The 15604-nt window shown below is 44.1% G+C and overlaps 1 protein-coding gene across 2 annotated transcripts in view; it reads right to left on the minus strand.

Moving 5' to 3' along the window:
- The window catches only part of WDR27 (WD repeat domain 27), a 143991-nt gene that overhangs the window by 79996 nt on the left and 48391 nt on the right, over positions 1–15604 (minus strand). For both annotated transcript variants that reach the window (XM_040239201.1, XM_040239200.1), the window contains 2 exons: positions 10303–10400; positions 8590–8692 (listed from right to left, as the gene is read on the minus strand). In XM_040239201.1, the coding sequence (XP_040095135.1) occupies positions 8590–8692; positions 10303–10400 (201 nt within the window). The remainder of the gene's footprint in view (positions 1–8589; positions 8693–10302; positions 10401–15604) is intronic.

Below are 15604 nucleotides of genomic sequence, written 5' to 3' on the forward strand. Positions count from 1 at the left end.
GTCCCAAATTGAGTGGGAAAATCTGTTTTATAGCCCTTTTCCATAAACTTGAGAGAGAAATGTCTATACTTTGTTTCCTACTAATCAGCTTGGAGTTGGAGCAACTCAAACATTTAGAATTTTCTCCAAGCAGTTGATGAAATGAAAAGTAAAAACATACCTTCCTCTCTAATTGTATTTCTATATATGTGTAGAGTCACCACTGAATGCTTCATTTTAGGGATAAACTCTGGTTCCCGGGTGTGGGAGAACAATTCTAATTATTGAGCAACAAAATGTGCCAACAAGTATTATCTAAACTCCACTGATAATTAAGACAAGTGCCATATTGCAGGAGAAAGACCTCAAATTTGATTCCTTTTCTCCAAAAAAATCAACTTTAATGTACCAATGAGTCCTTCACATTTAGACTTTCCAAGTGATTCTGTCATTGGCTAAACAGTGGAAGGACTGATGCTGAAGCTGAAACTGATGCGAAGAAGTGACTCACTGGAAAAGACCCTGATGCTGGGAAGATTGAAAGCAGGAGGAGAAGGGGTCGATAGAGGATGAAATGGTTGGATGGCATCACCGACTCGATGGACCTGAGTTTGAGCAAACTCTGGGAATTGGTGATGGGACAGGGAAGCCTGGCGTGCTGCAGTCCTTGGGGTCGCAGAGTCAGACATGACTGAACTACTGAACTGAACTGAACTGAAACAGTGTGTTGCGATAAAGTCTACACAGAGATTTTATATATTCCAAACTAAAGTGGAGAAGTAAAATGTCTGCCTTTTCTTCCTGGCCCAAAGATGCATTTATTTGTAATGAATATGTTTACTTAACTCTAAGACTTCTCATGTAGCTACTGGGGTGAGACCTGAAGACAACTTGAGAATATGCATTTCTAACAGTTCCCAGGGGAGACCCCACTCTGAGAACTCAGGGCTAGAGTAGCCATGACACCTGTACCGTGTATCTCTGGCTGCAAAACCCTTCACAGCTCTCCCGTCAACCACAGCTGGCCAGGGCGTGTGCATGTGAGACAGCTGACACTTCATACGCTACTGAGGAAGCCAAGTCATGAAGTGAGCAAGCCACTAGCACAGCCATCAGGTGTCCACACTGAGATTTTCGACTGCTTTTCTGACAACACCCTTTCTAAAGGGCGTGGGCCTCCAGAGTCCCTCTAGCCCCACAGATGCTTCAAAACCATCCGTGATGTTTCTTGCCCACATGCTGAGGGGTGCTCTCATTAATTCTGCAGGCTTTCTCGGAATCAGAGCTCTCTTGTCTGCTGTTCAGATTGAGTGGATAAGAGAAACAACAATGACCACACCTCTGTTGCATCTATTATTTCCAACTGTAAGATACCGAGATTAATGATGAAAGCAGACACTCAATGAACCTAACTTGGATATCGAATTCCTCATGCAATCCTCTCTAGAGTCTTACAGAAAAATACAGTCATTGTCCCAATTCTACTGGCAAGGAAACCAGAACTGGAGGTGGGCACTCTTCCCAGATCTTGCAGCTGCAGGAGCTGAAACCAGGTTGGACACCACAGCTGCCTCCCTCCAGCATCTGGGCTCCTCTCAGGAGCAGCCCTGCGAGGTCTTCCGGAGCCTCCACCTCCTTCTGCATGTTCCATATTGTGTGTCGTCACCGTAACTGTAGCTTGTGTGCACATGTGTGTGCATCTGTGAGAAAATGTGTTTATATCTGTGTGCACATCTGTGCATGTGCTGTGTGCATGTGTGTGTGTGTGCACGTCTCCCCATGTGTGTATATTTGTGTATATACACGTGTGTACACCTGTGTGCACCAGTGTGTACACCTGTGTGCACGTGTGTGTGCCTGGGTGCATGTGTATGGACATCTGTGTGCGTGTGTACGTCTCTGTGTATGTACACATGGGTTCACATGTGTGCACGTGTGTGTACATCTGGGTGCACGTGTGTATGTCTGGGTGCAAATGTCTGCATCTGAGCGCACGTGTACATCTATGTGCACGTGTGTGTGTGTCTGGAGGTGTGTGTGCGTGCACGCATCTGGGTCCACCTGTGTACATCTGGGTGCACGTGTGCACAGGTGTACATCTGTGTACACGTGTGTGTCTGGGTGTGTGTTCTGTGTGCTCGTGCGTGCATGTGTGTGTACAACTGAGTGCATGTGTATGGGTGCACCTGTGTGTACGTCTGGGTGCATGCGTGTGTGTCTGGATGCCCGTGTGTGTGTGTGCCTGTGTGTTCATCTAGATGCATGTGTGTGCATGTGTGTGCGTGTGTGTGCACATCTGGGAGCACATGTGTGCATATATGTGTACGCCTGGGTGTGGATGTGGGTGTGCATCTGGGTGCATTTTGTGTTTGTGTCTGTGCATGTGTGTGCATGTGTGTATGTCTGGGTCTGTGTGTGCGCGCCAAACATTTGGTGCTCGATTGTTCAAATGGTATAGCTGCCTTGGAAGCTTCCAACAAAATTAAACCTACACTAGCCTTCTGACCCAGCAATCTCACAGCTCTGTACACACCAAAAAGAAACGAAAACAGATGTCCATAACTGCTGTTAGCAACTTGCTTCAGAAAAGTTAACCATACAACTGCTTTATGACCTGGCTATAAATATGTCAATAAAACTATAATTTTTGGAGGAATATACACCACGTCCCCTACATATGAATGAGCTCCATTCCAAAAGTGCATTCATAAGTTCAATTTGCTCATAAGCCCAACAGTCAGCCAGTTCAGTTCAGTTCAGTTCAGTTCAGTCGCTCAGTCGTGTCCGACTCTTTGCAACCCCGTGAATCGCAGCACGCCAGGCCTCCCTGTCCATCACCATCTCCCGGAGTTCACTCAGACTCACGTCCATCGAGTCCGTGATGCCATCCAGCCATCTCATCCTCAGTCATCCCCTTCTCCTCCTGCCCCCAATCCCTCCCAGCATCAGAGTCTTTTCCAATGAGTCAACTCTTTGCAAGAGATGGCCAAAGTACTGGAGTTTCAGCTTTAGCATCATTCCTTCCAAAGAAATCCCAGGGCTGATCTCCTTCAGAATGGACTGGCTGGATCTCCTTGCAGTCCAATGGAATCTCAAGAGTCTTCTCCAACACCACAGTTCAAAAGCATCAATTCTTCGGCACTTGGCTTTCTTGACAGTCCAACTCTCACATCCATACATGACCACAGGAAAAACCATAGCCTTGACTAGACGGACCTTAGTTGGCAAAGTAATGTCTCTGCTTTTGAATATACTATCTAGGTTGGTCATAACTTTTCTTCCAAGGAAAGTACACACAAGCACAAGTGTCTTTTAATTTCATGGCTGCAGTCACCATCTGCAGTGATTTGGGAGCCCAAAAAAATACTGTTTCCACTGTTTCCCCATCTATTTGCCATGAAGTGATGGGACCGGATGCCATGATCTTCGTTTTCTGAATGTTGAGCTTTAAGCCAACTTTTTCACTCTCCTCTTTCACTTTCATCAAGAGGCTTTTTAGTTCCTCTTCACTTTCTGCCATAAGGGTGGTGTCATCTGCATATCTGAGGTTATTGATGTTTCTCCTGGCAATCTTGATTCCAGCTTGTGTTTCTTCCAGTCCAGGTTTTCTCATGATGTACTCTGCATAGAAGTTAAATAAGCAGGGTGATAATATATAGCCTTGACATACTCCTTTTCCTATTTGGAACCAGTCTGTTGTTCTGTGTCCAGTTCTAACCGTTGCTTCCTGACCTGCATACAGATTTCTCAGGAGACAGGTCAGGTGGTCTGGTATTCCCATCTCTTGAAGAATTTTTCACAGTTTATTGTGATCCACACAGTCAAAGGCTTTGGCATAGTCAATAAAGCAGAAATAGATGTTTTTCTGGAACTCTCTTGCTTTTTCTGTGATCCAGCAGATGTTGGCAATTTGATCTCTGGTTCCTCTGCCTTTTCTAAAACCAGCTTGAACATCAGGGAGTTCACGGTTCACGTATTGCTGAAGCCTGGCTTGGAGAATTTTGAGCATTACTTTACTAACAGTCAGCCAAGGTACCCAAATAACATAATCAGCTATACAGTACTGTACTGTAATAGGTTTATAATACTTTTCACACAAATAATACACAGAAACAAATACAAATAAAGAAAACATTTTTAATCTTACGGCATAGTACCCAAAAAAGTACAGCAGTACCAGCTACACTGCCGCTTTCACACTTGCTTCTAGAAATTCTGGACCTGAAATAAAGATAACAGACTACTGGATTCTATACAGTGAAGGACACACAAGCACAGCCACTTGTGGAAGATGCACGCACACGGCAGTGTACACCTGGCACGTGAGCCAATCTGTGTGACTGGACACGCCGACGCACGTTCACGTCTCTGAAGGTTCGCAACCTGAAGGCTTACATGTAAGGCATTTGCTGTATTGCCCGTCACTACACATACGCTGGGCATGAGCACACACACACACCCCCGCCTCGAGAGTCCAGGCTCTGGAGGAGGGAGAAGCAGGTTTCTGGTCGCCACAGAGGTCTCCATGATGCAGCTAAAGGGCTGAAAACCACTGGGACCAAACTGGAGTGAGGCTGCTGCCTCGAGCAGCGGGCATTCCACGGAGACCAGTCACCGTGTGTAAGTTCCTAAGGCTAAGACAGCCAGGCCTTCAGGTGACACAAAGCAGCTGCCACACTCAGGAAGCAGGAAGAGGCTGGCATCAGAGAGTGACGTGTATTCAACTTGTGATGCATGAACAGCTCAAATCATGGTTGAATTTACAACAGAAGATGCGAGATGAAGAGTCAGAGAACAACTCGACAAGTGTCTAAAGAGAAGCGACCAGAGCAAAAGATTTCAAGAGATAAGAAAAGGGCGGGGAAAGGAGACCTGGGTAACGGGGCTGATGTTAGGCGTCTCAGTGTGATGTGTGACAGACACGAGTACAAAGGCAAGGTAAGTGCAAGCTTCTGGCTTACGTTAGTGTTTCAAAGGCCCAGAGAACTCGCCTGTGGGCTAATGGAAAACAGGTCAAGGAAGAGACTGAAAGATCTCTGACGCAACAGTGCCTGGAAGCTCAAGAGTGGATGCGCCCAGGCAGCTGCAGCACCAGCCAGCAGAGAAAGAGGCTGCCTCTGCGTGCTCCCTACCCTGACAGACCACGGACAAGGGCGAGCACAGACACAGGACTGGAGGGCTGACGGCAGACGGCAGCTCCGAGAACTCGCAGGCAGGGCTCGAGGCTTGAGTTCCTGCGCTAGTCAGCTTCTGTCACAGGTTATCTCTTGTCGAAAAGTCCTTCCTGAGACTCCTCATGTTTACCTAAATCCAAATGGGAACTAACACTGGCTTGTGTCGGCCTGGAATCTCAAAATGCACGTAAGACAACACTGTGGTGTTCATTGTGAAGCAGATTCTAGGAGTCATCTAAGAAACAGGCTTCTGTGTTCTGCATGAAAATGGTATTAAATGAAGCATATCTTTTAGGACTTTCCTGTGGATAATAACCCACCTGCCAATGCAGGGGACATGGGTTCGATCCCTGGTGTGGGAGGGTTCCGCATGCCACCTGGTACCACCACCACCACAGGCTGTGTGCCCAGAGCCCGTGCTCTGCAACGAGAAGCCACTGAAGTGAGACGGCCATGCAGCAGAATGAAGAGGAGCCCCCACTCCCCGCAACCAGAGGAAGCCCGTGTGCATCAAAAAACAAACTTAGAAAAAGAAAGGAAAACAAAGAATGAACAAAGGGAACAAACAGAAAAAAAAATTAATAAATGAAACATATCTTTTCGCCCAGAAGGTTTCTGAGTCAACAAAAACAGCAGTTTGCAGCTCCCAATATCAGAAATATTTTATTAGATACGTACTTATCACGAGCTGTTACTTCCACACAGTGGCAACCGACCAGTCCAAAAGGACAAAGTGTACTTTATGTAAAGAGTGGAAAAGTAACAAGGAATTCTGCAACTGACTCAGTTTTATTACAATCCATGGCAAGAACAAAATGTTTTAATGAGAGGTAATAACAGTTATTGATTCATGAAGCAACTTCTCCCCATCAAAGAGAAATAAATGTTAGCTAAAATGTGCTAAGAAAATAAAAGAAACTGAGATAAAACCTGGATAGAGTAAGTGTTACTCTGAAACTAAATCAATCCCTGGGAAGAGGGGTGAGGAAAAGTGAAGCAACATTTTTCAGGCAAAAAGATGATGTGGCAGAAGCTACAGGGGGCTGGAATAACACTGCTCAAAACTATTTTCACAGAAAGTGTACGGGGCCGAATGCACCACTGGGAAGATCGGCGTTTTGCAAACAGGACCAGACCAGCTCATCACAACTGTCTTGTAACTCTGTTGAACCGTATCCGTGAAGATGAAGTGTCTTTCATTTTTTCATCTCACAGGATTCTAACATGTGTCCTTCATTTTCCCTTTTCCCGAATTAACCCCACAGAAGAAAAAAAGAACTGCAAACAGAAGTGAATTCTGTATTTCTGAAGCTTCATAATAATTATATGGGCCATGGGGGAATCAACTGTCAAACTATGGACACTTACTTTGCTTTTTAAAATATTTCCAAAAATGATATTTCTCAGAACTGTGCACATTTCTTCAGATCACTGAATTTTTATTAAAATAAAATCTTTTCTCAGAAGACCAAAATAGTCAAGGTTTAATGCATAGCCTTATTTAAAATCTCACTGAGGCAGAAACGCAGCCTGCATCCAGAAAGAAGTGGAGAGTTTGTTAGAAAATGCTGGTGATGCTGCTCTGGGCTCTCTCATCAGGCCTGAGGCAGACACACAGCCTCCTTCTCCTCTCATGGATCCCCACCAAGCCCGGACAACCAGAACTGTCACAAAAAAGGTGACAAGCTCCTCTCAGGATACAGAGCATGCAGATCACTGGACGGCCCTGACTGTGGGTCTGACCGTCGGTGTGGCCCACCCAAGGGAGAAGCAGAAATCAACCTGGTTTCCAATAACTGCTTGGTCTTTCTCAGCATCTGTGGACCTGTGATCAAATATGCAGCTAATTATCTGCAGGTGTCCATCAGTTCATGCCTTCATTTTGATTTCTCTGAAAAGGTGATCCTACAATGAAATAGCAGGACCAGGGTGTTGGTGTGATCCTGAGGGAGTCGTCACGGTGCGGTCACAGCTTTCCGCACAGTAAGATTCAAGCGGCATTTCTGAAACACAGCCACACACACATACTGCCTCCTCTTCCCTCAGCAGGCACCACCGTGCACTATGACAGATGGAAACACCACGGATCAGAGAACCGGCGGTTCCCTTTGCTAAGAACAGCACACAGATGCAGGCTCCCCGCAGCTGAGCACCCCCTTCAGTGCCTGGCCCTCGAGGAGATCGCAAAGGGGCTCCTGCCAAGGTGAAGTCAAGCTTGTCCACGTCAAGGACCGCTCCCAATGCCCGTGTGTGGCCTTGCACTTGGAAGTTTTTCAAATATGTGCAAAAGTACAGAGAATTATACAAGGAGCTACACACACACACGGCCCAAATGAATTATCAAGACTTGCTATACTTGCTGCAAGTATCGAACCCTTTTTTCCTTTTCTTTCTAGTTTTTGCAGTTAAAAGGTATGTAGTATTTTGAAGCAAACTGCAAAAATGAGTCCTATGTATTTTCTAAGCATTTAAAAACATGGGCATTTTATACTAACTGTACTGCCATTTTTACATCTAAAAGAATAATAATTTGCCAATATTTACTACCCAGTAAATATCAATACCTTCCTCAAGCATTCGCAAATGTCTTTTAACAGTTATGTGGGGTCAAGAGGGATCCAGTCAAGATCTGTACATTGCTCTTATGTCTCCCTATTTTGGAGCAATCCTCCCCCTGCCTGCCTCTTTTTCACGCCACATTCTTGCTGAAGGAACTGGACCAGTGTCCTCAAGGATGCTCCGTATCCAGGATCTGTCTGTCTGCTTCTTTGTGTGCCCTTTTGATTTGTTCCATTATCCTGTGTATTTTCTCTTAAGCCAGAAGTTACCTACAAAGACTCGGTTAGCTTCGGGCTCCCCTGTTGTCACAGGACTGCCTCCTGGCGCAGACTAGCGAGGCAGACACCTTAAGCAGCATTAGTGACACAGACTGGCATCTCAGCGGTTCCATACTCAGTGGCACCAATGGTGGCCCCTGGGAGGATTTCCCACAAGCCTGGTTTTCAACTGTACTGATGATGTTCGGCATAAGGTCACCTTCTTCACGAGGCTCATGGACGCAGTGCGGTGCTGCAGACCTCAGGCGCCACGTTTACAGCAGAGTCCAGTCCTGCTCGTCCTGCGTGACCAACCCCTGTGCCCCCTGCCCAGAATCTCCCACCCCCCACCCGAGCTCCTGGCCCCGCTTTCCACTGTCCGCCTCTGTGAGTCTGCGTTAAGTTCCTCAGATGAGTAGGGTCACACGGTACCCGTCCTGTGGCTGGCCTGTCACACCTTGTGTGGCTGCTGTTCAATACCGTCACGACGTGGCGGCCTCAGAGAACTGGCCCATAGTCAAGATTCTGCCCTAACAGAATACAGCAGTATTAACTGTCTCCCCAAGAACGAGTGCAGAACCTGCGCCTGAAGACCAACACACTGTCACGGCAGCACATACGTGTCTGTCTTCAGCACCACAAGCCACGAATCGGCCGCAAGGGCTGAAAGCAATTCCACACGGGTAGCAGCGGCTTGGATGGCCTTCAAAACGGCGCTCACACCTACAAGGAAGGAAAAACAGCAAGAGAACAAAGGATTTCTCAATTTTTAACATAAATTACGAGGAAGATACTGACTTGTCTTCACAAAAATGAGCAAACCAACAGAGAAACAACACCTTTACTGCGAGGTTGTTTAATACTGAGTGAGGATTATTGATAATAAATGGTGAGGCAGGCGGTTCTGAAGACCTTTTAAAAATGATGAACATCTTTTAACATCATAAATGCACAAAAATAACAAAAATAACAGTAAATAAACTTTTTATATATGAGAAGTATACAAAAGTCACACAGGATAGAAACAGAGGGTTTATACTTATTTAGTGAGTGAAGAAGAAAACAAAGGCAGTCTGCTACTATTGTCCTTATGAATATGTATGTATATGTCACACACACAGATACAGAAACAAATGTAAGTAGTTATTCTATTTTTTTTAGATACATTCTATACTGAATGTCTGTCTGCCATAACTATCAATCAGAACATTTTAAGGAATAGAATTATGTGTGTGTTTATGAATATATATGTGTGTGTGTCTATCACTGTGTGTATATATATGTTTGTGTACATATATAAATATATGTATACATCTCACTGTTACATGTATGCACCCCGTGTATTTATATATATATACACACACACACATTTTGTACACATACACACACACATCTGACTATAATATGCATGTAACACTGTGTGTACATGTATTTATATACATTTGTACGTACATCTCACTGTTACATGGTCATATCACTGTGTGTGTGTGTATATTTGTATACATACATACACATCTTACTGTTAGATGTATGTAACCTTGTGTGTATATATATATATATTTATGTACAAATATATGTACACCTCACTGTTACATGTACATTTCACTGTGTGTGTACATGCTTCAGTTCAGTTCAGTTGCTCAGTCGTGTCCGACTCTTTGCGACCCCATGAATCGCAGCACACCAGGCCTCCCTGTCCATCACCCGGAGTTCACTCAGACTCATGTCCATCGAGTCAGTGATGCCATCCAGCCATCTCATCCTCTGCCCCCAATCCCTCCCAGTACATGCTTGCATACATACATATACATCTCGCTGTCACATGTATGTATCCCTGTGTGTGTACACACAGACATATATGCACATACTTTGTATACATATATACACACATCTAACTGTAACATGTAGGTATCACTGTGTGTACATATATGTTTATATGCAAATATACATGCGTCTCACTGTTACATGTGCCTCTTACAGTGTGTGTGCATGCTTGCACACACACATATGCATCTCACTTACACACATGCACACTCTAGTCTAACAGTGAAGTGATCAGTTAACTTCCTGTTCATTTCCAGCAGTCAGAGGCCACAAGTCACATGTAGCAGAGGAAAGACCGTATCTGCCTTTTTATCATTCCAAACCGTGTGACCCTTTCTGTGCATAAATCAGACTCTTCTTAGTCAGTGTGAATAGATTCACCACAACCTTGTCATACTTGGAAAAACAAGCTCAAGTGGAGTTTACCACGAGCTTTAATTAAAACACACTCTCTGTGGTCTGTCCAGCCTCACTCCCAACCGCAACCCGAAAAGCAGAGGGGGCCGCACCGCAGGGTCCTCAGGTCCCAGAGCTTTATCCCGTCACCAGTGGCTGCAGTCGCAAAGAGATTATAAGCCTGGGATTGCTGGGTTGCAAATGATGACCCCTGTAATTATAAGGGGAAAATCAGGCATGTTTTTTACAGGTTTAATTAATAAACATTACCCTAATCATATCTAACAACACTGAATCTAAAGAAAGAAATTAACAAATAGCTTTTTTACTTATAAAATTTTAGAATTGGACTCCAAAAACTTCCTATGAATAATTGCTAGTGGAACATTTGGACCTTAAGAACTACCAACATATGTTTTCTCTATATACGATGCTACGGAAAGTTACAGAGTACAGATGGCAAAAGATCAAAAGACTGATAACAATACACCAATTTTTTAAAAGTGTGGGTCATAAGACATAACCAATAAATTACCTGAAAGATGGTCTTACTAAGGCATTTAAAGCTTGACGTCAGTTATTAGTTTCCTGATTATCAAACCCTGAGACCCCCTGAGCAGGTGCCTGTGACGCTGACTTGGGTGAAATGTGTCCAGCAGACGCTGACCCTTCCGAGGACCTGCATCTGGCCTGGTCACTGGGCCCTCACCTTCTCCAAGCTGCTGTCAGAAGAACTGTCGCCATGATGTTCAGTGTCTAGTGGACTGAAACGGAACTCCATCTGCAGAGCCATCTGGCCCCAAACTTTATGTAAATATAATGTGGTTTATAATAATTTCCATCTTCCTGCTATGTCAAGAATATCCAAACATCACTGTTAAGACAAATCTAATAACGTGTGCCCACAAGCATTTATGCTTACGATGCCTACGAGTGATTCTTCATTTACAACCGGGAAACAAAGGCTTATACACATTCAATGACTGGACAAGCAAACGAATCTGCGCTGAGTTTTAACTCTGGGCCACAGCATTCCGAGCACTTCACAGTCCCTCCTCCTCCCAAACCTGGGGAGGCTCAGCTATTTCACTCCCTTCTTCATACGAGAAGCCTGACACACAGAGGGGCCCACTCACTGCCACCCAGTTACTAAGATCAACACAGCACAGTGATACACAAGCTGAAACTGGGTTAAGACGGCTCGATAACTCGTAATAGAGAAACAACAGACACCCAGCGAACACTTACAGGTCACCTACTGAATGCTGGGTGCTCTGCAACAGCCTGAACGTAGAAAGAACAAAACAAAGGCCCAGTTTAACAGAGAGATGGGTGTGCAGTTATAAGAACTTACAACATTGCTAGTTTCCTGAAACTGAACAGCAAAAAATGGGGGGAAAAACACAGAAATAATATACAGAGGTCAAACCTTTCAAGGGGAAAAAAAGAATTTAGAAAAATATCTCATCAATCCAGTAGAGACTGAAGGGAAAAAATGAAGCTAAGAATTCATGATAAATAGAAAGTGAACTGTTCTTTTTAAAGATTGAAGAGAAAAACAAAATAAGATCAACTGATGAGTCGTCATAATCATTTCTAACAGTAAGCTCAACAAATAAAAGAAAGATTCCTAGTTGGATTTCAATAAAAACACTTAAAATATACTAATTTTAACGGTTGAAAGTAAAGGGTGGGGGAAAATAGCATATGCTATTTAAAAGGAGGAAAGATTGATTGTATAAATATTAAGAAAAACATAGAAGTAAGGCAAAGTACACCTTACTAGACTAGAGATCTCTTCAAGAAAAGAAAAGACTAGAGATCTCTTCAAGAAAATGAGAGACATCAAGGGAACATTTTATGCAAAGATGGGCTCAGTAAAGGACAGAAATGGTATGGACCTAACAGAAGCAGAAGATAGCAAGAAGAGGTAGCAAGAGTACACAGATCTATGCAAAAAGGATCTTCACAACCAAGATAATCACGATGGTGTGATCACTCACCTAGAGCCAGACACCCTGGAATGTGAAGTCAAGTGGGCCTTAGGAAGCATCACTACGAACAAAGCTAGTGGAGGTAATGGAATTCCAGTTGAGCTATTTCAAATCCTGAAAGATGATGCTGTGAAAGTGCTGCACTCAATATGTCAGCACATTTGGAAAACTCAGCAGTGGCCACAGGACTGGAAAAGGTCAGTTTTCATTCCAATCCCAAAGAAAGGCAATGCCAAAGAATGCTCAAACTACTGCACAATTGCACTCATCTCACATGCTAATAAAGTAATGCTCAAAATTCTCCAAGCCAGGCTTCAACAGTATGTGAACCATGAAATTCCAGATATTCAAGCTGGATTTTAAAAAGGCAGAGGAACCAGAGATCAAATTGCCAACATCTGCTGGATCATTGAAAAAGCAAGAGAGTTCCAGAAAAACATCTACTTCTGCTTTATTGACTATGCCAAAGCCTTTGACTGTGTGGATCACAATAAACTGTGGAAAATTCTGAGAGAGATGGGCATACCAGACCACCTGACCTGCCTCCTGAGAAATCTGTATGCAGGTCAGGAAGCAACAGTTAGAACTGGACATGGAACAACAGACTGGTTCCAAATAGGAAAAGGAGTATGTAAGGTTGTATATTGTCACCCTGCTTATTTAACTTATATGCAGAGTACATTATGAGAAATGTTGGCCTGGATGAAGCACAAGCTGGAATCAAGATTGCTGGCAGAAAAATCAATAACCTCAGATATGCAGATGACACCACCCTTATGGCAGAAAGTGAAGAACTGAAGAGCCTCTTGATGAAAGTGAAAGAGGAGAGTGAAAAAGTTGGCTTAAAACTCAACATTCAGAAAACTAAGATCATAGGAAAACAATGGAAACAGTGACAGACTTTATTTTTGGGGGGCTCCAAAATCACTGCAGATGGTAACCGCAGCCATGAAATTAAAAGACACTTGCTTCTTGGAAGAAAAGTTATGACCAACCTAGACAGCATATTAAAAAGCAGAGTCATTACTTTGCCATCAAAGGTCCATCTAGTCAAGGCTGTGGTTTTTCCAGTGGTCATGCATGGATGTGTGATTTGTACTAGAAAGAAAGCTGAGCACCATAGAATTGATGCTTTTGAACTGTAGTGTTGGAGAAGACTCTTGAGGGTCCCTTGGACTGCAAGGAGATCCAACCTGTCCATCTTAAAGGAAATCAGTCCTGAATATTCATTGGCAGGACTGAGGTTGAAGCTGAAACTCCAATACTTTGGCCACCTGATGTGAAGAACTGACTCATTGGAAAAAGACACTGATGCTGGGAAAGATTGAAGGCAGGAGGAGAAGGGGACGACAGAGGATGAGATGGCTGGATGGCATCACCGACTCAATGGACATGAGTTTGAGCAATCTCCAGGAGTTGGTGATGGACAGGGAAGCCTGGCGTGCTGCAGTCCATGCTGTCTCAAAGAGTTGGACATGACTGAGCAACTGAACTGAACTGAACTGAAAGTACACCTAACTAGTAATCGTTTTTGAAAGTGATAAAAACAACTATCTCTGAAAATATAAGATATTGTTGTTCAGTCACCCAGTCGTGTCCAACTCTTTGCGACCCCATGGACCGCAGCATGCTGGGCCTCCCTGTCCCTCACTATCTCCCGAGGTTTGCCCAAGTTCACGTTCATTGCGTCAGTGATGCCATCCAGCCATCTCATCCTCTGACGCCCTCTTCTTCTGCCCTCAATTTTTTGCATCAGATGACCAAAATACTGGAGCTTCAGCTTCAGCATCAGTCCTTCCATGAATATTCAGGGTTGATCTCCCTTAAGATTGACTGGTTTGGTCTCCTTGTAGTAGGGACTTTCGGGAGTGTTCTCCAGCACCACAGTTCGAAGGCATCAATTCTTAGGTGTTCTGCCAAATTCACAGCCCAGGTCTCACAGCCACTGTCAGCAGAGTAAAGCCTCTGCTTTTCAACGTCTCTCTAGGTTTGTCTTCACTTTCCTGCCGAGAAGCAATCGTCTCTTGATTTCATGGCTGCGGTCAGCCTCTGCAGTGATTCTGGAGCCCGAGAAGAGCGATTCTGTCACTACTTCCGCCTTTTCTCCTTCTATCTGCCATGCAGCCCTGGGGCCAAATGCCGTGATCTTAGTTTTTTTAATATTAATCTTAAGCTGCCTCTTTCGCTCTTCTCCTTCACCCTCATCAAAAGGCTGTTTATTTCTTTTCGCTTTCTGCCATTAGAGTGGTATTATCTGCATATCTGAGGTTGTTGATGTTTCTCCCACCTATTTTGATTCCAGTTTGTAACTCATACAGCCCGGCATTTCTCAAGATGTACTCAGCATATAGGTTAAACAAACAGGGTGACACCACCCTTATGGCAGAAAGCAAAGAGGAACTAAAGAGCCTCTTGATAAAGGTGAAAGAGAAGAGTGAAAAACTTGGCTTAAAACTAAACATTCAAAAAACTAAGATCATGGCACCTCGTCCCATCACTTCATGGCAAATAAATGGGGAAACAATGGAAACAGTGACAGACTTTATTTTCTTGGGCTCCAAACCACTGCAGATTGTGACTGCATTCATAAAATTAAAAGACACTTGCTCCTTGGAACAAAAGCTATGACAAACCTAAACAGCATATTAAAAAGCAGAGACATAACTTTACTAACAAAGGTCTGTATAGTCAAAACTATGGTTTTTTCTGTAGTCATGTATGGATGTGACAGTTGGACTCTAAAGAAAGCTGAGCACCGAAGAATTAATGCTTTTCAACTGTGGAGAAGATTCTTGAGTCTCTTGGGCTGTAAGGAGGTCAAACCAGTCAATCCTAAAGGAAATCAACCCTAAATATTCTTTGGAAGGACTGATGCTGAAGCTGAAACTCCAATACTTTGACCACCTGATGAGAAGAACTGACTCATTGGAAAAGACCCTGATGCTGAGAAAGATTGAAGGCAGGAGGAGAAGGGGATGACAGAGGGTGAGATGGTTGGATGGCATCACCGACTCAATGGACATGAGTTTGAGAAAGTTCCGGGAGATGGTGAAGGACAGGGAAGCCTGGCGTGCTGTAGTCCATGGGGTCACAAATAGCTGGATACAAGTGAGCGGCCAAACAACAAATTAGTTTATGTATGTGGAAAACTGAAAGCTTGTATGTAAATAAAGACTAGGTTGAAAAAAATCAGAAAATATTTACTGCTAAATCAAAAGGCCACTTGCTAAACTGGCAAATTACAACCACAGCGGCATTCAGAGAGAAATTTATAGGCTTAAACACATGTAAGAAATGCATGAAACAGGTAAAATCCCTGCACATGGTGCAGTGAAGCTGAGGTGCCGGGGACACACAGGGCTCAGCGCTGCTGCAGCAAGGAGCACGCTCGCTGAGGAAGGAGCACGCTCGCTGAGGAAGG

This window comes from Oryx dammah, unplaced genomic scaffold, assembly GCF_014754425.2.
Source record: "Oryx dammah isolate SB20612 unplaced genomic scaffold, SCBI_Odam_1.1 HiC_scaffold_4, whole genome shotgun sequence".
NCBI lineage: Eukaryota > Metazoa > Chordata > Mammalia > Artiodactyla > Bovidae > Oryx > Oryx dammah.